Source organism: Girardinichthys multiradiatus, chromosome 8 (assembly GCF_021462225.1).
Source record: "Girardinichthys multiradiatus isolate DD_20200921_A chromosome 8, DD_fGirMul_XY1, whole genome shotgun sequence".
Classification (NCBI taxonomy): domain Eukaryota; kingdom Metazoa; phylum Chordata; class Actinopteri; order Cyprinodontiformes; family Goodeidae; genus Girardinichthys; species Girardinichthys multiradiatus.
Window position 1 is genome coordinate 37,092,906 of NC_061801.1, and position 18,486 is coordinate 37,111,391.

General features: G+C 40.0%; 1 protein-coding gene across 5 annotated transcripts in view; it reads right to left on the reverse strand.

The window, feature by feature from the left end:
• whrna (whirlin a) overlaps positions 1-18,486 on the reverse strand; it is a 213,493-nt gene that overhangs the window by 2,252 nt on the left and 192,755 nt on the right. For 3 of the 5 annotated variants that reach the window (XM_047373386.1, XM_047373384.1, XM_047373385.1), the window contains 2 exons: positions 17,925-18,097; positions 10,739-10,861 (listed from right to left, as the gene is read on the reverse strand). In XM_047373386.1, the coding sequence (XP_047229342.1) occupies positions 10,739-10,861; positions 17,925-18,097 (296 nt within the window). The remainder of the gene's footprint in view (positions 1-10,738; positions 10,862-17,924; positions 18,098-18,486) is intronic. The other 2 variants (XM_047373388.1, XM_047373387.1) reach the window with 1 other exon arrangement.

Consider the following 18,486-nt stretch of genomic DNA (forward strand, 5'->3'; position numbering starts at 1 on the left):
CCAGAAGGTTGGTTTTATTCTGCAGATCTTTCTTTCAATTCAATTCAATTCAGTTTTATTTATATAGCGCCAATTCACAACACATGTTGTCTCAAGGCACTTCACAACAGTCAGGTACATACATTCCAATTAATCCTAACCATTGAATAGTGCAGTCGGAGTTAGCTTTTTATTCAAATTGGATAAAAAGTTTTTCTATCAAAGGAAACCCAGCAGATTGCATCCAGTCAGTGACTTGCAGCATTCCCTCCTCCCAGATGAGCATGTACAGGTCCTTCTCAAAATATTAGCATATTGTGATAAAGTTCATTATTTTCCATAATGTCATGATGGTTTTCATGAGCTGCATGCCAAAATCATCCGTATTAAGACAATAAAAGACCTGAAATATTTCAGTTAGTTTGCAATGAATCTAAAATATATGAATGTTAAATTTTCATCATGACATTATGGAAAATAATGAACTTTACCACAATATGCTAATATTTTGAGAAGGACCTGTAGAGACAGTGAACAGTCACTGGCGTTGACTTTGCAGCAATCCCTCATACTGAGCATGCATTTCTTTAAAACCTTATTTTATTAAAGTAATATTTTATCTGATCTTGCATTGTGAAGGGTTGTCTAAATGTTGCTGATTATTGCCTAAGTTGGTTCCAAGACTAACTTAACTTCATTTCCAGATTCTTCAAGATAATCCTTGGTTCTCAAACATAAACATTGCATGGTAATGTTGCATCACTCTTTCGGTCATGATTTTCAATCATCTTTAATCAGCTTGTTTATATTGTACATAGCCCATTAGTCTTCGTTATTCCTTAATTCTGCTTGGTAGTTTAGTTGGATTGTTTTAGCAAAGTAAAGAGTTTGTTGATTGAAATATGTTTGACTTTGAGTTGACTTATTTTTGTTAATAAATTCTTGTATTTTAAGAAATTGTGTGAATTCATTCCATGTATGTGCAAAGTTTATGCTGTTCAATAATGTCAGAGCTTGGCTCATCCCTTTTGATTTTTTCCTATTACCACTGCCTTACTGGGCTGGTATTCACAGGACAACCCTTAACAGACTTAAATATTATTTGAAAAAATATTAAAATATTAAATAATCTCAGATTTATAATCCTAACATTTTGTAAATTCTTTGGTCTTACTAAATATTCTCAATTAAATCTTGGTTTTAGACCATTATAGCACATAAATATGGTGTGGTCTAAACCACACCATTGTGGCTCTAGCTGTATGTTCAGGGTCACTGTTCTGCTTGTCCGTTGCAGCCTCTAACAGGTTTTCTTCCCGGGCTAAACTGTATTAACAGTGCTTTGAAAAAACCTTTTCCACCCTTACAGATTTCCTTTGTTTTTGCTTTTTTGACATCCTTAAATGTTTCTTGTATTAATGGAAAAAAGCTATGCTATCCAAACCAATCTGGACCTTGTTAAATCATGAATTAACCGTGATCAACCATATTTGTTAGAAAGCTGAGTTCAGTTTCTGTAGTAACACCCAAGCCCGATCACTGCCAGACCCGTAGAATCAAACAATCACTTAAACACAACCTGTCAAACATAAAATGGGCTAAAAGATCCTAAAAAGCGAAATATCAAGCCCCAATCTAATGAAATTCAAGAACACATTAAAAATAAAAACATTGGCATCTATTAGTCTGAAAAGACGCACAAAACCATTTCGAAGGCTTTTGGATTACAGAAAACCACATTGAGAGCCATGATCCACAAATGTCGAAACCATAGAACAGTGGGAAACCTTCCCATGAGTGGTCAGTCTACACAAATTAGTCCAAGAGTGCATCAATGACTAATCCGGGAGGTGAAAAAAGAACCCAGAACAACATCTAAAGCTCTGCAGGCCTCACCTTTCTTAGTTAAGGTCAATGTTTGAGATTCAAAAACAAGAGAGACTGGGCAAAAATGGCTTCTATGGGAGAGTTACAAGGTGAAAACCACTGTTCAGCAAAAGCAACACAAGACTCATCTCATGTTTACCAAAAACATCTTAATGATCCCCAGAAAATGTTCTGTGGACTGATGAGACAAAGTTGAACCTTTTGTAGGGTTTGCGGGCCGTTACATCTGGTGTAAAACAAACACATCATTTCAGAACATCATACCAACAGTCAAACGTGGTGGTAGTGTGATGGTGTGGGGCTAGTTTGGAGCTTCAGGACCTGGAAGACTTGAGCTGAAACACACTTGGGTTATGCAGCAGGACAGGGATGCAACACTTTCCAGATTGATGGATGTCAGTGACCTTGTTTCTCATCTATTCTTGCATTTCTTCACAAGGCATGTTTTGTTGTTTTTTGAGATCTTTTAGCCTACTTCATGTTGTTAGACTGATTCTATTTCTGGACACATCAGACAGGAATCGGGCCTAGGTGCGGCTAGTGAAACTAAACTCAGCTTCCCTAAAAATTTGGTTAAACGCAGGTAAAGGGAAACGTTTTCCACATACGCCCATGTTGGTTTGGATAGTTTGGGATTTACTCAAGTTATCTTTGAGCTTAAAATCTGTTTGATGAGCTGAAGCGTTTAAATGTGTCATAAAAGATGAAATCTTTAAGGATGCAAATACCTTTTCACAGCAGTGTAGCTCCATCCATCCTTCCTTCAACTCTGACCAGTGTTCCTGCTAAAGAAAACCACCCACAACATGATGCTGCCACCACCATGCTTTACATTGGGGCTGTATTCAGGGTGATGTGCAGTGTTAGATTTATGCCACTCACAGCATTTTGTTAGTAAGCCAAAGGGACTATTAAGTACATAGACAAGAACGCTATATGGCCAATATTTCCCTGAATTCTTGCATAATGCCTGATTTAAATATCGGCAAACAGCATCAGTCCAGTATTTGTGTGGAAATGCAGTTTAAGGAGCCAATACCATAGTTTTGGATTTTTAGATTAGATGGATGTGCAAGTTATTGACTGGACGGGTTTTGATGGTGAAAACGCCTTACCTTTTAGGATTTATATACAGTGCCTTGCGAAAGTATTCGGCCCCCTTGAACTTTTCAACCTCTTGCCACATTTCAGGCTTCAAACATAAAGATATAAAATTCTAATTTTTTGTGAAGAATCAACAACAAGTGGGACACAATAATGAAGTGGAATGAAATTTATTGGATGTATCAAACTTTTTTAACAAATAAAAAACTGAAAAGTGGGGCATGCAATATTATTCGGCCCCCTTGCATTAATACTTTGTAGCGCCACCCTTTGCTTCAATTACAGCTGCAAGTCGCTTGGGGTTTGTTTCTATCAGTTTTGCACATCGAGAGACTGAAATTCTTGCCCATTCTTCCTTGCAAAACAGCTGGAGCTCAGTGAGGTTGGATGGAGAGCGTTCGTGAACAGCAGTCTTCAGCTCTTTCCACAGATTCTCGATTGGATTCAGGTCTGGACTTTGACTTGGCCATTCCAACACCTGGATATGTTTATTTGTGAACCATTCCAGTGTAGATTTGGCTTTATGTTTTGGATCATTGTCTTGTTGGAAGATAAATCTCCATCCCAGTCTCAGGTCTCTTGCAGACTCCAACAGGTTTTCTTCCAGAATGGTTCTGTATTTGGCCCCATCCATCTTCCCATCAATTTTGACCATCTTTCCTGTCCCTGCTGACGAAAGGCAGGCCCAAACCATGATGCTGCCACCACCATGTTTGACAGTGGGGATGGTGTGTTCAGGGTGAGCTGTGTTGCTTTTACACCAAACATATCGTTTTGCATTGTGGCCAAACAGTTCGATTTTGGTTTAATCTGACCAGAGCACCTTCTTCCACATGTTTGGTGTGTCTCCCAGGCGGCTTGTGGCAAACTTTAAACAAGACTTTTTATAGATATCTTTGAGAAATGGCTTTCTTCTTGCCACTCTTCCATAAAGGCTAGATTTGTGCAGCGTACGACTGATTGTTGTCCTATGGACAGACTCTCCTACCTCAGCTGTAGATCTCTGCAGTTCATCCAGAGTGATCATGGGCCTCTTGGCTGCATCACTGATCAGTCTTCTCCTTGTTCCAGATGAAAGTTTAGAGGGACGGCTGGTTTTTGGTAGATTTGCAGTGGTCTGATACTCCTTCCATTTCAATATGATTGCTTGCACAGTGCTCCTTGGGATGTTTAAAGCTTGGGAAATCTTTTTGTATCCAAATCCGGCTTTAAACTTCTCCACAACAGTATCTCTGACCTGCCTGGTGTGTTCCTTGGTCTTCATGATGCTCTCTGCGCTTTGAACAGAACCCTGAGACTATCACAGAGCAGGTGCATTTATACGGAGACTTGATTACACACAGGCGGATTCTATTTATCATCATCAGTCATTTGGGACAACATTGGATCATTCAGAGATCCTCACTGAACGTCTGGAGTGAGTTTGCTGCTCTGAAAGTAAAGGGGCTGAATAATATTGCACGCCCCACTTTTCAGTTTTTTATTTGTTAAAAATGTTTGACACATCCAATAAATTTAATTCCACTTCACGATTGTGTCCCACTTGTTGATTCTTCACAAAAAATTTGAATTTTATATCTTTATGTTTGAAGCCTGAAATGTGGCAAAAGGTTGAAAAGTTCAAGGGGGCCGAATACTTTCACAAGGGACTGTAAATATTACTTATCTCACATAAATACTTGCATGAATGTAATTTGAATGCAGGCTTATGAATAAACATGCAAATTAAACCAATAAACATACTTCTGACAAACAGTTTTAGGTGACTTAGAGAAATAAATATTAATTGAGGAATATGTAGATGGATTATCTTAGTAAATTAAAATAGCTTTTAATGAAAGTGTCTTATTTAATTCTGGTTACTCCTAATGAAAGATTTTTATGCTTCTTCACTTTTTCCATTGCTTATATTAAATAAAAACCTTGCTGCAGCAAAAGAACCTCAAAGTAACAATTTTCAAAAATATTTTAATACTAATAAAAGACTTAATATGAATATCAATATCAGAGTTAACACTGTTGATAAATTAGAAAAAAAAAAAGTTAGTGCGATCATTTCATCATAAATTGAAAAAATGTCGTTTTGTATCAATATGTGCAACAATGAGGACTAAAATCATTAGACCCACATCCCCAGATTTGGTTTAAGACAAAATCACCCTGAAAATGTCGAAATGTTGGTGGCCATATTTAGAAGACAAGACTAATAACAAACGGCCTTTGCAGGGACAGATTATAGGCAGCCGGCTGGCCACCAGCAGTACTTTTTCTCCAACCTCCAGATTGAGGCTACCTGAGACGAGAGCCCTCCAAGACATGAATGAGAGATGGAAATACAGAAGCCAGGGAGTTGCGATATCACCTCTCCAAAGTGCTTACTTCCACTGCTGCAGAGAGAGTGTATTGTCTGGGAACAGCTTTGATGCTATCAGCCGCCTCACCGGGGGGAGCTGAGGCCAAATGGGAAGCAAAAACCAGAACCAGCTTGGTCCCAGACCTTGATGGTCCCAAAGAATGGTTCTTATATCAAATGTTTCTGTAGAGAATGACAGATGTCCTAATATAATGATAACAAACTTGAGTCAAAAATGTTTAGTGCTTATACATCAAGTTGTGTAAACTTGCACAACAAAAATTAAACCCCGCGCAGCTGTGGACATATTTGTTTATGTGATTCAGTTTTTGTGCGTCTGCTTACAGATCCAACACAAACCCATGTAGCGGTTTAGATGCCCTCTGCAGGTGCTTCTTGAATGAAAGTGCAAAGTTTAGCTCACCCTGTATGCATCAAATAGTACATGGCCTCATTATTTTTACATATAAGGAATGTGAAAGTAGACTTCCTCTAGAAACACTGAATTTATTTGGTAAATGGACTGAGTTTAAACAGAGGTTCTCTAGTGAACACTCGAAGTACTTTACACTGGAACCACATTCACCTAATCACGCTCACCTTCATACTTTCATACACCGATATACAGATTGGTATACAACTGGGGCTAAACACCTTGCCCAGGGGCACATCGACATATGACAAGGGCAAGCTGTAATCAAATCCACAACCTTACAATTGCAAAGTGAAATACATTCTGTGACAAATTATTAGTATTAATTCTGAAAAAAACAACAACTTTAAGCACTTCATTTTCCATCCTGCCTTTCAAAGGTTTTTATAACATTTAAACTGTTGTACAGCCAACTATATGAAAGGAAAATTTAGTGGAAGGAAAAAGTTCACATGCAACAAGAATACTCACTGAGATGATACAAATGCTGATATGAAATGCTCGCTAATAGTGATTCATGTAGATGCTAGTTTTTCCATTTTTACAACATTTTCCAGCATGACTTGGCACCTGTCCACACTGCTAAAAGTAGCAATACTTTCTTTAATGACCCCGTTATCATTGAGTTTAATTGACCAGCAAACTGGCCTGACCAAAAACCTCTTGAGGATTTCCACCAAAGCAGCTCTGGTGCTTAATAATTGCAGGCTCTAGAGTCAGTTCTTAACTGGTTCTACAAGAGAACCCGTTCAATTTTCCACGATGTGAGAGCCAACTTATAGTCTTGTCACTGAGTCCCTATAAACATTTGATTAAGTTGATGTTCCAGCTGTTTTGATGGGAGATCTGAGTGCATGGAATTAGTTTTACTACATAATATTTATCCCAGCATCCCTGCAAACACCTTAAAATATCACTACTGTTTAAAGAACAAGGGGTTGTTATGAATATTTCACGGTCCCAGTCAGCTGATCTCTGAAAAACAACGCATTGCACCTGGATTTATTAACTCTGCGCCGGTCTCAGAAACACAAAACAAACGGTGCCAAACAAGCACTAGCACCACTTTATCACTGGGAGGAAGATGAGACAGAGGTGCTGAGGGGCTCCTAGTAAAGCAACCTGGGCTTCCTAAACACCTCAGCAGAGCCAGAGGCGGATCACCTCCATGCAGAGCAGGTTCTAGTTGTGCAAATAAGCTTATTGTTGTTTCACAGCCAGAGTAGCTGACTACTCTGGCTGTAAGGTGTTCATTGGGTTCATCAGAGAGACAGCCTGGGGGAAGAAACTGTCTCTGTGGTGGCTGGTTTTAGCAGACAGCCCACTGTAGCGCCACCTGAAGGTAAAAGTCCAAACAGTTTCAGTCCAGGATGTGGCAGAGATGTTAGCTGCCCTTTTCCTGACCCTAGACCTGTAAAAGTCCTTGATGGAGGGTAGGTAATTTATATATCAGATTATTACATTAATGGTTTCTATCTATCAGTAAGAAATTACAGTAAGAATGAAAAAACGTAACTTTTTATTGAAGATTTGAGTCAGAAGAATTATCTTTTATTTTGTTTCCAGGGCTGATGTCACTGGGGTTGTTTCACGTAGGAAAAGAGCTCCTTGTTCCAGTCCTCTGCTATAATCCACTGTAATGAGGTGCATATTTTTCATTATTAGTCTCCCAGTGAAGTAGAGCTCTATCTTTGAGGTATAAATGTTATTTGTGACTAAATTTAGACTCATTGAGAATTAAGCTGAGGTTCTTATCAGTGAGGCAATAATGGAAAATGCATACACTCAGAAACTGGCTGTACAACTGCTTTATTCAAAGGCTTATTTCATTATTTGTGATAAAGAAAATAAATTCCCAAAAAGCTGAGCCTTGTGAAGTTTGTCTGTCAGGAAAAAGGCTTCACATAAATAAAAGATTTCCATAAACCAGTGAGTGCTTTTATTGGATACTTTACTGCTGCAAATTTCTGATTTCCCGATGTATTCTGGAGCTCGTGCCTCACTGTCTCAGGCTGAAGAAAGAAAGGGGACAAAAGTCCATCTCAGGTAGAACTGGCAGGCCAGATAAAGACGTTCCAGAGGGAGAGGACTCTAAGACTCCTGCATTTGTTTGGCGAATTGTATCACAAGCACGAACGGCAGCAACAGCAATTTTACAAGCCTTCCCCACAATGACCCTCCAACTGCCCACACTGCCAGCATAACCCAGACCCAAACAGAGCATTCAACCAGAACACCAGCCCTGTTCCTGCAACGTATCTCCTCACCTTATTATCTCCAATCTCACATTTTTTTACATCCTGTCTTCCAGAAGCCTATTTGATTCTGAATGCACTGATCTCCAAAGCTTTTATCCCTCCTGTGGCAATCACCCGATCCCCTTCGCTTTTTTTTATTTCAATCAGCGTCTCAGTGGAGTGGGAGGCTCAGAGAGCTCTGAATGGACTCTGTAGCAGGTTTCTGCTCAGATCTTTTAAAATTGCAGCTCCTGTGTTCTCTGGAAATGATCAGCAGATAAACCCAGCCAGCTTTGCTGACTCACAAATTACCGTGGAAAATAGACCAGCAGATGCAGAGGTAACTAAGCTTTCATTTGAGACGAAACCTCCAATATTTGTATTTACTTCCGAATACACAGAAGATGTTTTTGCTTTATTCAGTACAGAAAGGCTGCAAATGTATTTTCCCTGCTTGACATGTAATCGCCACCTTATTTAATTGCATCACTGATCAAACTTTAAACACATTTGACCTACATCAAGTAGCACTCCCTGCATTTATTGGCCCACTGGTGTAAAAAATGTGTAAAAAGCCTTAAAATGAATTTAGCTTTTATTGCAGGAGCAAAATCTCACATTGAAAAATGTTTGTTTACATTTATTCAATAGTAGAAAAGATCTTCATAACAGTACAAAGTAATACTGGTATAAACTTGTTCATATCTACATTGAGGGCAATAATTAAGGACCCATATTTATCTTGTCCCCATCACACATAGTGAGGAGTTTCAAAGGAGGAAAAAATGTCTTCATAACAACTGTTAAAAATGTCAAATGGTTGTTAGGGTGGAGTGCCGGGAAAAGGCTTTTCTGTCTTACCATCACAAACACAAAGATGCAGAGTTAATAAACTCTACTGGGACTTTAACTGGAACGGTGTGCAGTGGTCTGATGAGTTTTTCAGCAACAAACACTCAAGGTGGATGTGGTATCAAACTATGTGGAAAGACACCTTAAGCCCACTGTTAAAGACGGTGTAGGAGGTGAGATGCTGTGGGTATCTCTTCCATAACTGTGGATGTTTAAAAAGCTGATCTAGTTTAGTGAATGCAGCAGGTTGCTCCGACAAGCACACACTTTCAGTGTGGAAGCTGTTACTACGTGAAGAAGAGCCAGTGTTTGTGGAAACTAAACTAAAATAAATTCAGTCATTCCAACAACCCACCTACACCACCACCAAAACGTTCACAGCACATCAAATAAGTCAGTTTCAGATTAATAGGGGCATTAATCCTACAAATTAAATATATCAGGGAAGACACTGGGATGTAATGTCTATCCCAGACTAGTACACACTGACAGAGATGTTCACAAGTCATTTTTCCAAGTCCAAGTCAAGGGAAAGAAAGAAAGGAAGGAAACAAGGAAACAAGGAAGACAGAAGAGTAGAAAGGAGTGGAGAAAGAAAGGAAGGACATAAGATTGGAATGAAGGAGATGGAGGAAAGACTGAAGGTAAAAAGAAAGCAAAAAGGAAAAAAGAAAGTAAGTATGCAGGGAATAAAAAAGGAAAGAAAGAAGGAAGGACTAGCTGGAGGAAAGTAAAGAAGGACACATGGAAGAAAAGAACAGAAGGACCAGGAAAGACAGAAAAGGAGTGAAGGATGAACATGAGGAAAAAAGCAAGGGAGTAAGAAGGGAAGGGAGGATTGAATGAGGAACATAAGGTGAGAAAGGAGGACAGCAGGAAGGAAAGAAGGAATACTAGAGGGACAAGGAAATAAAAGTAGGAAAGAAAAGAAGAAAGGAAGGACACAAGGAAAGAGAGAAAAAAGGCACAAAGAAGAAAATTGGAAGAAAGGATGAAACATTTAGACATTGGGATAGGGAATAAAATCTGGAAATACAATTTTTTCCCATAAGTTTCCAGGCTGGAAGATACTTTTCCAGCATGCTTGAAAACCCTGAACACATGGAGCAAAATCGCAATATAAAGCCAGGGATCGTTATGGGCTCACAGTTCATGCCAGTTCATGGAAATTCTTGTTTGGGAAATTCCTGCACCATTCAGATTTGTAAAAACACTGTTAAAGATGTGTTAGTATTTAGAGGTTTCACTATTTAAAAGAAAACCGTATTTTCTGATATGTCTGCGGGTCCATCAGGCTGCGACGGAGCAAGACAACAGGAGACTTTCAGCAGATAACAGGAAGGCTGCAGAGAAGTTGGTCTGTTTTATCCTTTTGAGCTTTTATCCTCAGCTTGTCATGAAATTGAAAATGTTAGCAGGCTCATAGAAATGTAAGAGTTGCTAGAAGGACCTACATGGAGTAGATGTCATCACAAACTTCTAAAAACCAGGACATTAAAAAACAAATCTGGAAGCTTCAGGCAGAAACTGGGTCATCTTCAGGTGTTCGGGCAGGGGAAGGATCTAAAACATATGACCAAATGGTTCACCAGACATAAAATCAACCTTCTTCCATGGCCATCTCAGACCATGCTGCTGCAATAAACATTTAATCTATTTCAAAGCTTTTTGCTCATCTTTACCAGTAACAACAACACACATAGAAAGTGCTGTAAAATGTAAATGAGTCAGTTCTGCTAATTTTCCTCTGGAAAGTTCAGTTTCTCCACATAATGCCTTAAAGGACATCAAATCCCCCTGGAGAAGTGGGCGTTTGGGAATCAAAGCTGGTTTCTGTAGGGGGATTATTCCAGCTCTGTGAGCAGGATTGTCCCGTTGTTCTTCCCGACTCACCTGGATCGTGACAATCCGTGGCAGCGGCTGGCGAGTGTTCGCTCCGCCCTCGACGGCGATACCAAGGGTGCTGGCACTCTTTGGCACCCTCACTAGTGTGGAGGTGGGCTCCAAAAGGCCCGGCTAAGGCAGGAGATAGAGATTAAAGAGTATTATTATTATTTATGAGCATCATTTATTTGTTTTCTGGGAGCAGGAATGCATTTTTCTACAAAAGCCACGACCCTTTATTTTTAACTAACTCAGTTTTAAAAATATATTCATGAATGTGCATGCAGTTTGTCAAAGGCCAAAAAACATTGTCAGGAATTTTATTTAGACAACTTTATGTTTATTCTGACTCACTTAAATGTTCATTTGTACAGTGAATATTGTAAGCATGTTACTGGGGTTTAATGTCCTGGATCTGTTAGAATATTTAAGAGAATCGTGTTTTGGTTCTAAGCTCTAAAACCGATGTTAAGGTACCTGTTTGCTCCTGGTGATCATGAGCGTCCAGTTTGTGTGACTGTAACATGTTGTGTTAGTGAGACACAGTAAAGCGGGAAGAACGTATTGCTTCCATTTATCTATCAATTTGTTGCTGCTACACCTGAATTTCCCCACTGAGGGGCAAGAAATTGTTAAAGGGAACACTAATAGGACAAGTAGGACATGAATAGTCTGACCTCTAGAAGCAACCCCGACTTCAAAATCCAACATGTCCTCCAATCATATGAAGGTTGTGACAGCAGTTTTAAACTGTTTATTCACACTTTGTTTGAAGTCAGGTTCAGACTTCGTTCTTTTTGTGTTTGGGTTTCTGGAGCGTCTATCACAGTGATTTGGGGTGTAAAAAACTGCACTGAGGTTAACGATGACCCAAAAGACACTTTGTTGTACTGACCCTGACGGGACAGGGAACATTTTAAGGATTTTCAGAGACTTTCGTCATTACAAGAGAAAAAAGTGTCTTTTGGGGGAAAGCGGGGCCACAGGGCCAAAGCGATGTGGCCTTTATTTCACAGTTTACAGACAGGAAATGAGACGGGGGGAGGACACACAACAAAGGTCCCAGCGTCGGGAATGAAACTGTGGACGGCTGCGTCTAGGACTCATAACCTCTGTATGTGGTGGAAACGCTCTACCTCTGTACCACCCACCACACCTGATGTGCTTTTTTCATCTGTGTCTTAAATGTTTTGATTGCAGCCACGATTCCCCCCTCCTTGCTGCAGTTCCCAAACAATCAGCTCCGAAGATTTCTTTTAATGCCTTTATTATCCAGCTCACTGTGGGTGGTGCCAAGACAAACTGGGTTTCCCATCCTGCCTTGTGGCCAGTGGCTAAGTGAAATGGGCCTCTGTATTGCATCATATTGTAACTCCAGAGAAACAGGAAAGCATGGATTACTAATCTGAAGTTCCTCGAAACACTTACCAATTTCACTAAGTACATTTGTAGTTGCCAGGGGTGAGAATAACTAATTACTGCTCCCTAAATAATTGCTTTCCAAATTAAAAGTTACATTTTGCAAATTTTTGGTAAAGGTTTTATACTGCAGTAAAAGATGGAATAAATTTTTTTACCTATCTTTATCATGGGGCCAAAGGTGCATCTGTGAGCTGTAATGTAACATCACTTGTTAAAGGTGTCCCTGAAGTCAGTCTTTGCAGGTTTGTCGCCATAAGGGACATTTTTCACATTCTCCAACTACATTAGCTGTTGTTTATCTGCTGATAAGTATTAATGGAGATAGAGGGATTATAAATCTCTATCCAGCTGCTCTTTTACTTATGAGACAGACAGAAAAACCCAAAAACATGATTTAACTTTTCTGAGTGGCCAAAGCGGAGATCCAATTAAAGCCGGGTTTGTATTTTCACGTGTATGAAACTGAAACAAACAAGATCAGATCATAACAATGCTTATAAAACATTGCCTAAATAGTTACATTTTCCCTCTTTTCAGCAACCCCCTACTGATGTTTATGGACAAGAAGGTAAATGTGGTGATCCTTGGGAGAATAAAAGCTTTTTATGAAACACAGTCCATTTAATCTTCAATTTCCCTGAAAAGTAATTCCCACTGGGAAAGGAAACGAACAGGCAAACAGCCCTCTTGTAATAAAAGAAATACTCCCATCCTTACGTGGTATTCCTGACATCAATCAACGGGAAGCAGAGAGCGATTTGAGTTTCATTACATTACAGCGTAGTGAGTGCGCGGATAAATGATGGATCATCGTGTGACTGAATGAATGGAATGAGTGAGAAATTAAAAAATAAGTGAGATGGTGTGTGAACAAACAGAGGAAGGAGAGAAGAGATTGCAGTTAGGGTTAAATTCAGGATCAGGAGAAGGATTAAACATCAGACAAGTTGATTCATCAAGCTTGTTCCAGCTGGGCTGGTTTGAATTTCACCCACTTACATAAAACACATGCAGGCAGAATGTGACCTTTACCTTTAAATCCAAACCCTCACCTTAAAAATTATCGATTCAAGGTAAAACAAGCTGATTTTTAAAAATAAAAATTTTCTTGAAGGTTCTGCAGGATAAAGCTCGATGTAAAATAATTAGTCTCCAAAACGGTATTTAGTTGGCAAATGTGTCCCTACAAATTCCGAAATGCCAAAAATTTTATTATTTAAATAAGGGGAAAGCCCTACAGATGATAGTGAGGGGAGCTAAGAATGAACAGGGTTCTGAACACCGTCATACGGTGACAGACGGTTGCAAACGCAAAGCAAACACATAAATGATGCAAACTCCAAAACACACAAAAACCAAAGCAACAGAAAAACGCTGCAATCACAGAAAATAGAAGGAAGCAAAAACCTACAACCAGCAAAACAAATGCAGGAAAAATGCTGCAAATAGCAAAAACAACAGCAAGTTAAAAAAATCTGCAACAAAAATGGAATGCACCAAACCACTAAGTCATTTGGGACCAGATCCTTAGTAAAGACATTAACAGGATGCCAAGAAGAAACTTGGAGGGAAGAAAGAAAATGTACTTTTTCCTTTACAGGTCCTTCTCAAAATATTAGCATATTGTGATAAAGTTCATTATTTTCCATAATGTAATGATGAAAATTTAACATTCATATATTTTAGATTCATTGCACACTAACTGAAATATTTCAGGTCTTTTATTGTCTTAATACGGATGATTTTGGCATACAGCTCATGAAAACCCAAAATTCCTATCTCACAAAATTAGCATATAATTAAAAGGGTCTCTAAACGAGCTATGAACCTAATCATCTGAATCAACGAGTTAACTCTAAACACCTGCAAAAGATTCCTGAGGCCTTTAAAACTCCCAGCCTGGTTCATCACTCAAAACCCCAATCATGGGTAAGACTGCCGACCTGACTGCTGTCCAGAAGGCCACTATTGACACCCTCAGGCAAGAGGGTAAGACACAGAAAGAAATATCTGAACGAATAGGCTGTTCCCAGAGTGCTGTATCAAGGCACCTCAGGGGGAAGTCTGTGGGAAGGAAACAATGTGGCAGAAAACGCTGCACAACGAGAAGAGGTGACCGGACCCTGAGGAAGATTGTGGAGAAGGGCCGATTCCAGACCTTGGGGGACCTGCGGAAGCAGTGGACTGAGTCTGGAGTAGAAACATCCAGAGCCACCGTGCACAGGCGTGTGCAGGAAATGGGCTACAGGTGCCGCATTCCCCAGACCTGGGCTACAGAGAAGCAGCACTGGACTGTTGCTCAGTGGTCCAAAGTACTTTTTTCGGATGAAAGCAAATTCTGCATGTCATTCGGAAATCAAGGTGCCAGAGTCTGGAGGAAGACTGGGGAGAAGGAAATGCCAAAATGCCAGAAGTCCAGTGTCAAGTACCCACAGTCAGTGATGGTCTGGGGTGCCGTGTCAGCTGCTGGTGTTGGTCCACTGTGTTTTATCAAGGGCAGGGTCAATGCAGCTAACTATCAGGAGATTTTGGAGCACTTCATGCTTCCATCTGCTGAAAAGCTTTATGGAGATGAAGATTTAATTTTTCAGCACGACCTGGCACCTGCTCACAGTGCCAACACCACTGGTAAATGGTTTACTGACCATGGTATCACTGTGCTCAATTGGCCTGCCAACTCTCCTGACCTGAACCCCATAGAGAATCTGTGGGATATTGTGAAGAGAACGTTGAGAGACTCAAGACCCAACACTCTGGATGAGCTAAAGGCCGCTATTGAAGCATCCTGGGCCTCCATAAGACCTCAGCAGTGCCACAGGCTGATTGCCTCCATGCCACGCCACATTGAAGCAGTCATTTCTGCAAAAGGATTCCCGACCAAGTATTGAGTGCATAACTGTACATGATTATTTGAAGGTTGACGTTTTTTGTATTAAAACACGTTTCTTTTTTTGGTTGGATGAAATATGCTAATTTTGTGAGATAGGAATTTTGGGTTTTCATGAGCTGTATGCCAAAATCATCAGTATTAAGACAATAAAAGACCTGAAATATTTCAGTTAGTGTGCAATGAATCTAAAATATATGAATGTTAAATTTTCATCATTACATTATGGAAAATAAGGAACTTTATCACAATATGCTAATATTTTGAGAAGGACCTGTATGTCTTTTTTAAACAAGTGGTTGTAATATTTTATGATATTATAGATCAGCAGCACATTTACATCAGTAATATTAGTGATCGACTCCCCCTAGTGGTCTGGTGCACCTCTGTTTTGTGGAGCATGTTTGCAGATTTTGTCCTCTTATTGTTTTTCTATTTGTGGCATTTTTTCTTTGCATTTTTTTTTGTTGGTTGTATGTTTTTGCGTCTCTAAAGATGCTTCATAAGAAAAATGCTGTGATCACAGAGAATAAAGTTTGAGTTTTGGGGTTTGCATCATTTATGTTTGCAGTGCATTCAGCAGTTTGGTGCGAATTTGCACCTGTCGGTCACCATACTGCCAAAGACTGGGCACACACACCAATTATTTTCTGCCATCATGCAAACGGTAGCGCACCATCAAAAGGATAACTACCAGACTGCTGTACAGCGTTCAACCTCAAGGTTCACGTTTTTCTTATGTTTTTATCTTTTTTAACGCTAGTCTGTTCTTGTTTGGTTGTAAATGAACGTGACAACAAATAGTCCTTATCAGAAGTAATGAAGAAATCCTGCTCTCATCATGACTAGTTTACCAATCATGACATTTTGATTGTATCAAGTTAAACATTTGGACCAAAATGAAGGAAAGCTACTAAAACAAGATCTTTTGTACAGAGAAACTATGGTGAAAACAACAGATCTGTTAACACACTAAAAGAGATGGGACAAATTTCTTTTGATCGAGGTCAAATACCAGAAAATCAGTTTATTTTTCTTCTTGTGTAAATGCCTTAAAACTCCCAACTCTGCACCTGCAGACAGTGCCTTGCGAAAGTACTCGCCCCCCTTGAACCTTTCAACCTCTTGCCACATTTCAGGCTTCAAACATAAAGATATGAAATTCAAATGTTTTGTGAAGAATCAACAAGTGGGACACAATCGTGAAGTGGAATGAAATTTATTGGATGTGTCAAACGTTTTTTAACAAATAAAAAACTGAAAAGTGGGGTGTGCAATATTATTCGGCCCCCTTGCGTTAATACTTTGTAGCGCCACCCTTTGCTTCAATTACAGTTGCAAGTCTCTTGGGGTTTGTCTCTATCAGTTTTGCACATCGAGAGACTGAAATTCTTGCCCATTCTTCCTTGCAAAACAGCTGGAGCTCAGTGAGGTTGGATGGAGAGCGTTCGTGAACAGCAGTCTTCAGCTGTTTCCACAGATACTCGATTGGATTCAGGTCTGTACTTTGACTAGGCCATTCCAACACCTGGATAAGTTTATTTGTGAACCATTCCATTGTAGATTTGGCTTTATATTTTGGATCATTGTCTTGTTGGAAGATAAATCTCCGTCCCAGTCTCAGGTCTCTTGCAGACTCCAACAGGTTTTCTTCCAGAATGGTCCTGTATTTGGCCCCATCCATCTTCCTATCAATTTTGACCATCTTTCCTGTCCCTCCTGACGAAAAGCAGGCCCAAACCATGATGCTGCAACCACCACGTTTGACAGTGGGGATGGTGTGTTCAGGGTGATGAGCTGTGTTGTTTTTACGTAAAACATATCGTTTTGCATTGTGGCCAAACAGTTGGATTTGGGTTTCATCTGACCAGAGCACCTTCTTCCACATGTTTGGTGTGTCTCCCAGGCAGCTTGTGGCAAACTTTAAACAACACTTTTTATGGATATCTTTGAGTAATGGCTTTCTTCTTGCCACTCTTCCATAAAGGCCAGATTTGTGCAGTGTACGACTGATTGTTGTCCTATGGACAGACTCTCCCACCTCAGCTGTAGATCTCTGCAGTTCATCCAGAGTGATCATGGGCCTTTTGGCTGCATCTCTGATCAGTCTTCTCCTTGTTCGAGATGAAAGTTTAGAGGGACGGCCGGGTCTTGATAGATTTGCAGTGGTCTGATACTCCTTCCATTTCAATATAATTGATTGCAAAGTGTTCCTTGGGATGTTTAAAGCTTGGGAAATCTTTTTGTCTCCAAATCCGGCTTTAAACTTCTCCACAACAGTATCTCGGACCTGCCTGGTGTGTTCCTTGGTCTTCATGATGCTCTCTGCGCTTTGAACAGAACCCTGAGACTATCACAGAGCAGGTGCATTTATACAGAGACTTGATTACACACAGGTGGATTCTATTTATCATCATCAGTCATTTGGGACAACATTGGATCATTCAGAGATCCTCACTGAACTTCTGGAGTGAGTTTGCTGCACTGAAAGTAAAGGGGCTGAATAATATCGCACGCCCCACTTTTCAGTTTTTTATTTGTTAAAAAGGTTTGACACATCCAATAAATTTCATTCCACTTCATGATTGTGTCCCACTTGTTGTTGATTCTTCACAAAAATTTGAATTTTATATCTTTATGTTTGAAGCCTGAAATGTGGCAAAAGGTTGAATAGTTCAAGGGGGCCGAATACTTTCATGAGGCACTGTATTCTTTAGAACTGGAAGCTTGGAAGAAAATCTGAAACTGGTATCGGCTAAGAAAAATGTGATCGGTGCATTTCTTAAAAACATCAATCATTGTTTTGAAAATATTATATTCTCCCCACCAGATAATTCCCTCATCCTCTCCATGTTTAGGTCACACCTAGTGTGAGCACCATCTCACCGGTTTGGAGGGCTTGTCACCTCCTCCTCCTCCTTCCTGGGTGTCGCGGGGGAGGCGTGTGCCTGAGGAATGGGGGCTACTGTCTTTGCTGACATGTCCCGACTCAGCTATGTCCACACCGCTGTCCTCGCTGAGGGTTTGTCCGCTGTCGGACAGCTGAGACAGGGCACCGCCTGATGGGAAGCAGGATGACACGATGTAAAAGGACATTTGGACGGCCCCCTAAATGGTCACTCTTTCATCAATAATGCATCAAATTTGATAAGTTTTTCAGTGAATCTATGAGATATTGATATAAAGAAAGACATATCACCCAGACTTTAGGCTTTGTAATAAAAGTTATGGGCAGCGCTCTTTAAATTTGCATGTCTGGGGATAAGTGTAGCTGCCCTTTTTAGCCAGCTGACTAACAGTGTTCAGCAACAGGTGGGGAGGGGCAGTGCTTCATTACTCTGTGCTCCATTCAGCCAGAGAAAACTCCACCACTTTCTCTTTAAAATGATTTTAAACTGTGACAGACCGTTTTAGGCCCATGTCTGCTTTAAAGCAACAGCAAATACAC